Source organism: Aethalodelphis obliquidens, unplaced genomic scaffold (assembly GCF_003676395.1).
Source record: "Aethalodelphis obliquidens isolate GAN/ISIS:26980383/991018 unplaced genomic scaffold, ASM367639v1 scaffold12, whole genome shotgun sequence".
NCBI lineage: Eukaryota > Metazoa > Chordata > Mammalia > Artiodactyla > Delphinidae > Aethalodelphis > Aethalodelphis obliquidens.
The window spans coordinates 25,262,733-25,274,832 of NW_020837956.1; the positions used below are offsets into that span (position 1 = coordinate 25,262,733).

Sequence of the window (12,100 nt, forward strand, 5' to 3'; positions counted from 1 at the left end):
ACAGGAATTTGTCAAGCACAGAGCCTTTATTTTTCATATCATTTCCAAAAAGGACATCGTTTAAGTCAGCAGAATTTCTGAGAGAGAAAGTGACAGCAAAGGCAACTGGCTCAAGTCCCTCTGTGTACACCATGTACATTTCATGTCTGAGCACCTTGTGTGTCTGGCTTAAGTAAAGGTAAGGCAGTGTAGATTGTGCGAACAAGAAATCTGTTCTGTGATCAGGAATGGCTACTACATGCATCACGCAAAATGCACAACCTGAAACATTTCAATCTGCAACTGAAGTTTCCTCAAGCAAAGATGCGCGTGAACAATGACAGAACACATACAGAGCAACTTGGGCAGAGAGAATGGATAATGCCTTGGGGCAGTGAGGTTAGCGCACTGATCAAGAGCCCCAAGCAGGAGGAGCCGTCCCAGTGGCAGAGCAGGCTAGGAGGGTGAGCAGCAGCCATCTCCAGCCACCTTCAGTTCCTTCCTGCCTTCACTCTAAGTTGAGCAGCTCCACGTCAAAGATGAGGGTGGCATTGGGAGGGATGACACCGGGGTGGCCCGTGGCTCCATACGCCACATCAGGGGTGCAGGTCAGCTTCGCCCTCTGCCCCAAGCTCATCTAGCAGGGATGGGGGCAGATGGGGAGAGGAGAAAGAGGACCCAGCTTGATTTAAAAGAAAAAGGTAAGATAACTATGGCATTTTCCCAAACCATCCTCATGGTAACTCTGAAGATCTGAGATGAGTTTTATACGTGGCACATTGAAGTGATGCTAAGAGTTGTAACAAATGCAGATTGTGCCTCAGACTAACAGAGACTTGACTGTGGGAAAAGTAGTCTCAAATTCATTCATCCAACAACACTGCTGGTTATTCAATTAGTGTATGGCCCAACACTTCTATTTGTTCATAATTTTTCCTTCTTCCAGAGAAGCCTAAAGAGGTGTATAAAGAGCACATGTACATGTACATGCTCAAGTAGGTGATAGAAGCAGTTCATTAGAGAGATTTAGAGATTAGAGGCCACAGCAAGGAGCATCACATGACTTCACAGAGCAAAGAAGAAGAGTTTGAACCAGGGCTCATCACAGCAGTCCTCAAGAACTTGTCTGGCATTAGTGGGATAACTGGTGAAATTTGAATAATCGATTTTTAAATTTTGAATAACCAACTCAAAAATTTGAATAGATTGGTTAATAGTATTGTATCAATGTTAATGTCCTGGTTTTCATCACTGTACTATGGTTATGTAAAACATTAACATTTGGGGAAGCTGGGTAAAGAGTATATGGGAACTCTACCTGCAATGTTTTTGCAAGTCTGAAATTGGGTTTTTTTTTTTAAGTTTAAAAAAAAAATCACCTTGGCCTCCCCCACCCCAACTCTTCTGCTGCCTCGGTCCCAAACAGCTGGTAGCTCACAGGCTTGCTCAGAACTAGCTGGGGAGATGTGCTTGGGATGAGAGCCCCCAGTGACAGAAAGGAGTCATGCTGGCAACTAAAAGGGTGGGGACACAAAGCCACGACTGAAACTAGGTGGCATCACCATGCCTGACAGTGGAGTCAAAGCAGTAGTGGTCTGTGATAGGGTGAGGGTGGAGAGCAGAGTGCTGAGCCCAGAACCCCAGCTCCTCAAATCCCCCTTAACAAGGATCCTCATCCTACCTGGGCTGCGCCCTCTTCAAAACCCTTGATGACTTCCTGTTTGCCAATTCTGAACTTGAAAGGTTTGTTTCTGTCTCTGGATGAATCGAATTTCTTCCCATTTTGGAGCATTCCTGTGAAAGCAAGGATAGGGTGGAAAATAATTGTGGTCATGAGCTAACTTCCAGTTCAGGTTCAACATGTCTAAAATGGAATTCCTATTCTGTACAAACCTTCTGTCTTTCAGTCCTCCCCATCCGTCCTGTTGGCCAAGCAAGAAACCTGGATACTTCCACATACAGCCTATCACCAAGTCCTACATATCTTTGGAGTCCAGCTATTTTCTCCATTTCTATTACCACCACCCTGTGTCCTCATCAAGCCACCATCATATCTCACCTGTGTACAGGAACCAACTCTAACTGGCCTTTTTGCTCTGTTCTTACTCCTCCATTCCATTCTCCATACTGTACCCAGAATGATTTTTTTTTTTAAACACATACCTGATCCTATTACTCCCTTGCTTAAAATACTTCAGTAACTCCCCAGAGGCAGAATCCAAATGCCTACATTGTATCCAGGCACTTTAAGATCTAGCTACTGTTTGCCTGATAACCTTCTCTCTGCCCTCCCTTCCTTCCCTTCCCTGCCCTATTCAGGTTATACCTTTCTCAAGTACTTCTGCACATTGCAACTTTTATCATGGAGCTGCCTCAACCTGAAGATCTGTTTTCCCAGGCATTTCATCCTCAGGTTGAGTCCGCACCTGGTCTGCCCAAGGTTCCCCCAACATGCAAAACCCAAAGGTCATATCATCCTTTACTACAGTGAACTGTAACTGTAAAGTGACCCAGACAGGGACCTCCCTGGTGGTCCAATGGTCAAGAATCTACCTTCCAATGCAGGGGACACAGGTTCGATCCCTGGCTGGGGAACTAAGATCCCACATGCCGCGGGGCAACTAAGCCCATGCACCACAACAAGAGAGCCCGCGTGCCGCAACTACAGAGCCCGTGCGCTCTGGAGCCTGCGCGCCACAACTAGAGAGCCCATGAGCTGCAACTACTGAGCCTGTGCGCTCTAGAGCCTGTGCGCACCACAACTAGAGAGAAGCCTGTGCGCCGCAATGAAAGATCCCGCATGCCGCAACTAAGACCCGACACAACCAAAAATAAATAAGTAAATAAATTTTTTTTTAAAAAAAGTGACCCAGCCAGTCAGTGGTGGCCTCCAGACCTCATACAAAAGAGATATGTGAACCCAGAACACCCCGAGTGTTGTCTTAGCAGTTTGGAGCACCCCTCAGCCTCCAGCTGCAAATACCTTGTCATCCCTGATGTACATGTGTTGTCTCAGTCCAGCTGCCTAAGACCCAAGAGCTGCTTTTTTATTTTCTGTTCTTACTGGTGTCTCTAGTTCAAAGATCAGACATTCTGTAAATGATGCTATTCCATGACTTCTTGTGGCCCCTGGACCACAACAGAAGGCAGTTTGGGACCAGAGAAAGGCCTAGCCTGTAAGTTCAGAGACTGGATTCTGACTTCACCCGGACACTAACTCATTGTGTAAAGTGAGGCAAATTACTTCCTCTCTCTTGGCCTCAGATTTGCCATGTTTAACATGAAAGGTCTGGGCCTGCTCAGTATCTGAGCATCTGTGATTCCACTTCCTAATTTCTACAACATAAATGTATACAAGAGACATTCTTATTTACCTATTTTCTGGGCAGAATAAATTGTGCTCTTGCCCTGGGTACTAAATCAGGCAAAGAAGAAAACCCTATCGCTACACAGAGATACAAGCAGATGGATCCTTCTGTATCAAATATAGGAGATCAAATACAAACTCATGCATACACACAGGCTGCTAAGATATTCAGAGATGCGCATGCATGCTCACATGCATATATGCATAGACCCTCAGAAGAAAACCCCGATGGCCAGATGCTAGGAAAATATTTAGATACACAGATATAATACATTCACACAGACACATACTTGTACAATACATATATGGATAGGTGCACACACACATTCATACACTCCATTTAAAGACTGATTTGTTCACTCCCCAATTTCTTCAGGTTTCATATGACTTAATCCACTTCAGACCATATACTGTTATCTACTGCTGCAGGTTCATCCAAAACCATGCAGTCCAGAAACAGACCCACAGATACATGGTGACCTGATTTGACAAAGGTGCCACTGAATGCAATGGATAAAGGATGATTTTTTTTTAATTAATGTTGCTTGATTGACTGTATATGCATATGGGGGAAAATGAAACATCAAAGTGAACCCCTATTTCACCCACACATAAAAATCAATTCCAGGGGCTTCCCTGGTGGCGCAGTGGTTGGGAGTCTGCCTGCTGATGCAGGGGACACGGGATCGTGCCCCGGTCCGGGAGGATCCCGCATGTCACAGAGCGGCTGGGTCCGTGGGCCATGGCCGCTGGGCCTGTGTGTCCAGAGCCTGTGCTCCACAATGGGAGAGGCCGCAGCGGTGAGAGGCCCGCGTACCGCAAAAAAAAAAAAAAAAAAAAAATCAATTCCAGATGAGTCACAGACCTAAATATGAAAGATAAAATAATAAAGCTTCTATAAAATAATAAATAGAAGAACATCTTCATGACCTAGGGATAGACAAAGATTTCTGAACTGTACTAACTATAAAGGAAAGACTGATGATATGTAGGACTTCATTAAAATTAAGAATTCTGTTCAACAGTATGGAGGTTCCTTAAAAAGCTACAAATAGAACTACCATATGACCCAGCAATCCCACTACTGGGCATATACCCTGAGAAAACCATAATTCAAAAAGAGTCATGTACCAAAATGTTCATTGCAGCTCTATTTACAATAGCCCAGAGATGGAAACAACCTAAGTGTCCATCATCGGATGAATGGATAAAGAAGATGTGGCACATATATACAATGGAATATTACTCAGCCATAAAAAGAGACGAAATTGAGCTATTTGTAATGAGGTGGATAGACCTAGAGTCTGTCATACAGAGTGACGTAAGTCAGAAAGAGAGAGACAAATACCGTATGCTAACACATATATATGGAATTTAAAAAAAAAAAATGTCATGAAAAATCTAGGGGTGAAACAGGAATAAAGACACAGACTTACTAGAGAATGGACTCGAGGCTATGGGGAGGGGGAAGGGTAAACGGTGACAAAGCGATAAAGAGGCATGGACATATATACACTACCAAACGTAAGGTAGATAGCTAGTGGGAAGCAGCCACATAGCACAGGGAGATCAGCTCGGTGCTTTGTGACCGCCTGGAGGGGTGGGATAGGGAGGGTGGGAGGGAGGGAGACGCAAGCGGGAAGAGATATGGGAATATATGTATATATATAACTGATTCATTTTGTTGTGAAGCTGAAACTAACATACCATTGTAAAGCAATTATACTCCAATAAAGATGTTAAAAAAAAAAAAAAAGAATTCTGTTCAAAAGATGCCAATAAAGGAGTAAAAAGGCAAGCCATAGCATGGGAGATGTCTGGAATAGGTGTAACCAACAAAGGACTCATATCCAGGATACAGATGGACTCCTACAAATCAATAAGAAAAAGAGAGACCACCAAATTTTTTTTTTAAGTGGACAAAATTTGGGCAAACTAACAAGGATATCCAAATGGTCAGGAAGCACGTGAAAAGGTACTCAGCTTCATTAATCATCAGGGCTGTGCAAGTCAAAACCACCAGGACAGGCCAAAAACAAAACAAAAGCCTGACAACACCAAGTGTTGATGAGGATGTAGAACTGGAATGCTCAGACATTGCTGGTATCAGTGGAAACTGGCACAACTACTTTGGAAAGCTGTTCGGCAGGATCTGCTACATCTGAGCATAGGTATAACCCTGTGCCCCGGCAATTCCGCTTCTGCATATATATAGCCAAACAGAATGTCGACACGTGCACCAAAAAACATCACAATTCATAATAGCTAAAAACGAACAACAATCTAAATGTTCATCTACTGTAGAAACGATAAATTGCAATATATTCATACAATGACCTGTACAGGAATAAAAAAGAGCAAACTACTCTGGATAAATCTCACAGACATAAAAAGTGAAAAAAGTGACATAATGAATGAAATAAGCTAAACACAAAAGAGTACATACTCTACAATTCCATTTATATGAAGTTCAAAAACAGGTGAAATCAATCCACAGGGACAAAAAGTTAGAATGCTGTTTACCTTTAGGGAGGTGTAATGACTATGAAGAGGCAAGAGGGAGAGTCCTGGGGGTGCTGGAAATGTCTGTTGATCTGGGGGGTGGTTACATAAGTGTGATCACTTTAGAAAAATTTCATCGAGCTGTTCATCTTAGAGTTATATTCTCTACTGTATTTATATATAATAAAAAAGTTTACCAAAAAGTCCCATACAGTCTCCTGCTGGGTTTGATGAGACAATCCCTCCCCAGACCAGAGCCACTCATGGCTGATGTTAGTATTTAATGCACATTGCCTCCTGTCTGTATGTATTGTGAAAAGTCTTCGCAAAAGGATGTTGTGGTTTGAGTAACTTGACAAGGACTGGTCTGTCTGCAACATGTCGAACAGATAAATCAATTACACAGGTCAGAGGCCCCAGAAGACTCATGGTAATTAGGCCACATCACCAGGAGATAAAACACAGCTCCAGCCCACTGACGTCAGCGACCGGCAACACAGCTGTTGAGAAATACCCACACTGTCTGCCTAGAATCAACCTGGCACTTCACACTGGCCCAGAGAACTGCTAAAAATGGCCCCATCTGACTATGTCCTAGGAATTAAACTGGCCTTGCTGTCTGCTAAGTGGCTGTCACCAAGTTTGCCACGTTGGGAAGCAGGTCACAAGGCAGAGCACTCAACCCCCAGAACAAACATCTGCTTGTAACCTTCCTGCCAATGGTCCTCAGGATCTCAGCCCACCTGGCCTTCCAGTGCAGATCATCCAAGAGGGCTCAGCAGAGGCGGGGCCTGCTCTGGCCGCACAGCACCCTGACACAGCCACTGCCACCCATGCCTCACACTGCGTCAGAGCCTCCAGTTGACTTCCTGCCCTCCCCCACCCCCACCCCCCAGCCCAATGAAGGTAGGGATCCTCTTGTTTCATTTTTGTGCCCCTACTGCTCAGCACAGCATCTCACACACAGTAGGTGATCAATAACAGTAGGCTGAATTGAATAGTCTGTTTCTGAAAAAAGAAAGGGAATTCTCAGGAAGCTGACCTCCTCTGCTCTAATAACACTGTAGGATGAAAAGGGAGTCTGCAGGGAGGGTCAGGGCTCTCAGAGCTGTAAGAGGAATTTCCAAGTATCGGACAGCACCAGGAGGGCCAGGGCTCCACCCTGCCTGCAACAGACAGAAGGGGAATGGAGGTGGTATAAGAGGGCAGGGGTGGGCTTCCCTGGTGGCGCAGTGGTTGAGAGTCCGCCTGCCGATGCAGGGGACACGGGTTCGTGACCTGGTCCGGGAAGATCCCACATGCTGCGGAGCAGCTGGGCCCATGAGCCATGGCCGCTGAGCCTGCGCGTCCGGAGCCTGTGCTCCGCAACGGGAGAGGCCACAACAGTGAGAGGCCCGCGTACCGCGCAAAAAAAAAAAAAAAAAAAAAAGAGGGCAGGGGTTAACCTTGCAAGCCCCCTTTCTCATTCCCTCAAGCCTGGCTGGGAGGAGTTGGGGATAGCTGGTCAGAGGGAGACTTGGCTGCCTTGGGCTCTGGGCCTGGTCTGGGGGAGCTGATACCTCTGGAGAGGAATATCAGAGGAGAGACCTGCCTGGGGAGGGGCAGGTCTGGATGAGGGCTCAGGGAGTGAAGCCTACCTGTGTAGTGCACCACACACGTCTGGCCCTTCTTGGGGAATGTCCTTCCTGCAAGGAGACATGAGAATAGATGAATGAACAGCACATTGGAGAAAGCCGCCTGGGACATTTCAGGTGTGATTGTGACCAAGAGCTCTGGCCCACATTCCCCTCCATACCATGGAGATGCCCATGGTTCCAGTTCTGGCTCTGTGCTTTGTACGAGCCAGATTAGTCACTTTACTTCTCTGGCCTTGATTTGACCTTTATTTCCTTGGGTTCCACAACTCCACTCTCTCCTGGTCCTTTTCCTTTCTTTGATTGCTCTTTTTACTTTCCTTTGTCCATTCCACGAACCTTTCTGACAGCCTGCTCTCTGCCAGGCCTGGACTAGATTCCAGAGACACAGAGCAATCTATGAACTCACAATGAGGTTAGGGAAACAGACACATAAATAATAGATTATAATGCAGGGTGATGACTGTGCACAAGGATGAATAAACACAATCATTCACAAATATTTACTGAATACCTGCTGTGTGCAAGGCCTGGGCCTGATCTCGGGATACACCAGTGAATTATACAGACAAGATCCCTACTCTCTTGGAGTTTACATTCTAATGGAGGGAGACAAACAATACTCAGATAAACAAGACAATATAGATTGTCATAAGTTCTCTAAATAAACACAATGATAAACTACAGAGAGATACAGTGGGACAGGCCATTTTAGAATGGGTGGTCCAGGACAGCCTTTCAGAGAAGATGACATTTCAGCTGAGACTTGAAGGATGAGCAATACGCTGGGAAAAGCACTGCAGGGAGAGGGAGCAGCAAGTGCACAAACTGTGAGGCAGAAAAGGATCAGTGCATTTACAAAACAGTAAGGAGCCTAGACGACTGGAAAGAAGGGAAGGAGGTGGAGACAAGTGGGAAAGAGCCAGATCACACAGGGCCTTGCAGAGCCGGATTTAATTCTAAGTGCAGCAGGAAGGCACTGGAGGTTTTAAGCAAGAGAATGACATAATCTGAATTAAGATTTTATAAGATCATTCTGGCTGCTGTGTGTAGGATGGACAGTTAGGCGCCTGTTGCAATAATCCAGACAGAAAATCAATGATGGCTTGAATTAAAGTGGTTGGCAGCAGAGAAGAGAGTAAAATAGATTGGAAATATACTTTGGAATTGGAGCTGACAGGGCACGCTAATGGCATGAAGATGGGGTCCAGGATGAGAGAGAAGGAGAAAACAACCACGATGCTTGGGTTTTAGGTTTGGAGGAGCTGATTTAGGATGGAGGAGCTGATTCCTGAGATGGGGAAGGCTGATGAGGAACAGATTTGTGCAGGTGGCAATCTTTAAGATTCCTCTTAGACATGTGAATTTGTACTACAAGTAGACAGATGGAGAGTCTGCACTGGAGGTATAAATTTGAGTGGGATTTAAAGCCTTGTGAGGGCTAACAGCTGAGCCAACATTTAGATGGGGGCCCTTGGGAGGGAGCACCTGACTGACTGAGCAGCAGGGAAAGTATCAGAGAGGAGATAATGGTTAAACTGGGTCTTAAAAGATGAGTAGTTTACCAAGGAAGTAAGGGAGATAATTTGGGAAGAGTGAACCACATGTTCAAAGGCTTCAAATTGAGCAGTAGTGGGAGCCCGTCTGGTTCCCTGCTGTGTAATCCTAGGGTCTAGCACACAGTATATGCTCAATAAATATTTGCAGAATGACTGGTATATTTAACAACTGGCAGGCAGCTCGATAAAGCCGGAGGAAAAGTTGGTGGTGGGGGTAGGTACTGGTAGTAAGAGATGAGGCTCTAGCATGGAAGGTAACAGGAGGCTGTATCACTGTCTGCCTGGAGAAAAAGTAAGATTAATTAAAACGTTTTATGCCCAGGGAGAGGCATGGTCAAATATGCATTTTAAAGAGTGCTCAGGCTGTGGTGGGGAAAATGGTGGGGGTGGGGTGGGAGGCCAGATGGAAGGCCAGGAGGTGAGAATGGAGGTGCGGAGACCAGTTTAGAGACTGTGCAGAAATCCAGGTGAGAGAGGATGTTGGCCTGAACTAGGGCAGGGGCTGAGGAGATGGAGCCTTAGAGATATTCAGCAGAAGAACTTGGCAGGATGTGGTGTGGGCTCCACCACGGCAGGCATCCCCAACACTGCAGCGTAGTCATTGAAATATTAATTGGTACATTGCCCCCTCTGGGTTATAGCATGGTAGCTGGCCCTTTTGTGCTTTCTTGACTCAGGGGTTTAGATTGAGCTTAAAGCAGAAGGCCAAAGTTCCTCCAGGCTTTCCCTAAAAATCTGATCCCCCTTCAGGAGAAAATGCCCCTTGTCTAGCCAGGGAGGGAGGATAAGGAGAGAAAACTCTAAAGGCTTCTTTGAACCAGGGAAAGGAGAAGAGGCCTGGAGGCCACTGGCAGAACTCTATGGCAGTGCCCCGGGGGGTAAAAAGGCCTCAGGGAGATGCTTCCTGGGGCACAGCACCATGGTTCCCAGCATGGAAAAAGAAGCCTGCAGCCCATGGGTGATCCAAGGTTGTGGCTGGGACTTCTAGGGACCACTGCTTTTCAATAAGGAGGGTGGCCAAGAACCAAGAGTCCCTCCAATTTCCCGGGGGTGGGGGAGTGTCAATGTCTGACATGCAGTTTGCCTGTCAAATCCTGCAGAAATGAGGACTCCAGTCTGAATTAAGGTTGGTTTAAGAAATAAAGAAATAGCTACTCCTGGCACATCCAAACTCAATTACAGAAGGGTGATGCCTGTAATGTCTGGCTTGGGAAAGTGACTGGTGCCAATCCTGAGGCAGGAAACAAGGGAACACAGAGGAGTGCTAGGGAGTGGGGGAGACCAGGAGCATGAGTCCTGTTTTGTACTTGCTGACTTTGAGGGATCCGTGGGATGTGCAGATAGAGGCTGAGCAGCAGCTGGATAAATGGACCACCCGGAACTCAGATTGGAGGCCTGGGCTGGAGGCTTAAGTTTGGAGACCATCGGTTTGCAGCCCATAATGAAAGCCATGGGAGTGGACAGGATGGCCGGAGAGGCTGAGTGGGACAGGGAGGATAAAGCAAGATGCAGAAGCAGTGGAAGAAGAGCTCCATCATTCCCAGACTGGGTCGGTCCCTACAGCGTCTCAACGCCCAGATCGCAGGGGGCCGCCCAACCAGAGGCCGGGAGGCGGGCGCGTTAGAAGGGGGCTGCCCCGAGCAGAAGAGACCCCAAAGCAGGTCCTTTCCCCTGTTTCCAGAGCTCAACCAGCAGGGCAGGGAAAGCGGAGCTAAAAAACGGCCCTAGGAAATCAGGAGTAGCGGATAATCGAGCGGTTCCAGTCGCGGGCAGCGGCAGCCCGAGGCCCCCGGGGCGGTGGCGGGCCGCAGACCCCAGCCTCCCAGCCGCCGCCTTCGTTCCTCTAGGTGAGCAGGCGCGTAAGGGGATGGCGAAGGATGTGTGCTAGACATCCAACAGTTCCATCTAGGGTCTTCTCCCGCCTCCCCCATCCTAGGCCAGCTCTCCCTGTTCAGCACCCTCCGCGCCACCTCGGAATCGGACCCCCGCCCGCCGGGCTCCGCCCCGAGACCCCTCCTCCTCCCCCGGCTCCGCCACCCGGTACCGTCTCCCGGGGAGATGGTCTCGATCTCCACGCCCATCGCGGTCCCACTGGCCCCGCCTCCGAGGGTCCCCGCTGTTTCCCCGACCCCGGCTCGGCTCCGGCCCTGGCCCGCTGGCGCTCCGGCTCGCCACCCCGCCGCCACTGCAGAGTCGGAGGAGGTGCGGCTGGAGTCGGGACCTGCGCGGGGAGGGGCCACCGGGAAGGGGGCGGCGGGGCGGAGCGGCGCGGAAAGGTGGGGTCGACCGGGGCGGGGCTCGGGGGAAGGGACCCTGACGCGGCTGCTCGGGAGCTTGACCAGGCTATTGCGGGAGGCATGCAGACACTCGTGCGCATCCACCCACCCATCTATCCATCCATTCATCCATCCATCCGTTCAACACATATTTATCTTGCACCTACTCTGTGTTAAGCTGGGGTGAGGGGGGCCGGTCAACTAGGTCTCACAGACTTGGGGGAGAAGGCCGGCAACTAAACCAACACTTTCATTAACTGCGTTCACTGCCATAGCGTTCAGAGCGTCATGGAAGCACCAGAGAGGTACCCACCCCAGCTAGGCTGTCCGAATCTGCAGGGGCAAGCTGAGGGGTGGGGGCGGGGGGTGGAGGAGAAGTCAGTAATTACTGACTCTACCCCACCCCCCCTAAACCACTGTTCTCCATCCTGCGTAGTTCTGACGTACGCACAGGTGGACTCCCACCTTTCAAGGCAGAGAACTGTGCCCTGGGGATACCGGCTGAATTAAGACAGAATTGCTGTCCTAGAGGAACTGAATCTGTGATGGGCAGGGACACAAACAGTTACGGCGTGGAGTGATTTAAGTTGTGGGATAAATGAATGAATGAATGAGTTCTACCAGACCCTTCACCTCCACCCAAAGGAGACATAAGAATCTGGAAAGGTATTTTTTTGGAGAAGGTAACATTTGTTTGAAAAATGAATGGGACTTTCTCTCTCTTTTTCTCATTCTTCATGCACTGTTGCAAAAATTGATATGAAGGTATGATTCTTCCAGCTA

At 48.0% G+C, this 12,100-nt stretch overlaps 1 protein-coding gene across 2 annotated transcripts; it reads right to left on the reverse strand.

Annotated features, from left to right (window-relative positions):
• Positions 1-7: 7 nt before the first annotated feature.
• FKBP1B (FKBP prolyl isomerase 1B) lies at positions 8-11,265 on the reverse strand. 2 transcript variants are annotated; one of them, XM_027113715.1, is made up of 4 exons: positions 11,086-11,265; positions 7,486-7,533; positions 1,661-1,773; positions 8-616 (listed from the first exon to the last, which is right to left on the reverse strand). In XM_027113715.1, the coding sequence occupies exons 1-4, from the start codon at positions 11,120-11,122 to the stop codon at positions 488-490; spliced, it is 327 nt and encodes a 108-aa protein (XP_026969516.1). In that variant the 5' UTR covers positions 11,123-11,265; the 3' UTR covers positions 8-487. The 2 variants fall into 2 exon arrangements, with proteins under 2 accessions (XP_026969516.1, XP_026969517.1); XM_027113716.1 differs by having other exon boundaries at positions 8-661.
• Positions 11,266-12,100: the final 835 nt, after the last annotated feature.

Coding starts and splice junctions, on each gene's coding strand:
- FKBP1B (XM_027113715.1), bottom strand. CDS start 11,122: ATGGGCGTGGAGATCGAGACCATCTCCCCGGGAGACG. Junction 7,534..11,085: donor GACCATCTCCCCGGGAGACG/GTACCGGGTGGC, acceptor GTCTCCTTGCAG/GAAGGACATTCCCCAAGAAG. Junction 1,774..7,485: donor GTGTGTGGTGCACTACACAG/GTAGGCTTCACT, acceptor TTGCTTTCACAG/GAATGCTCCAAAATGGGAAG.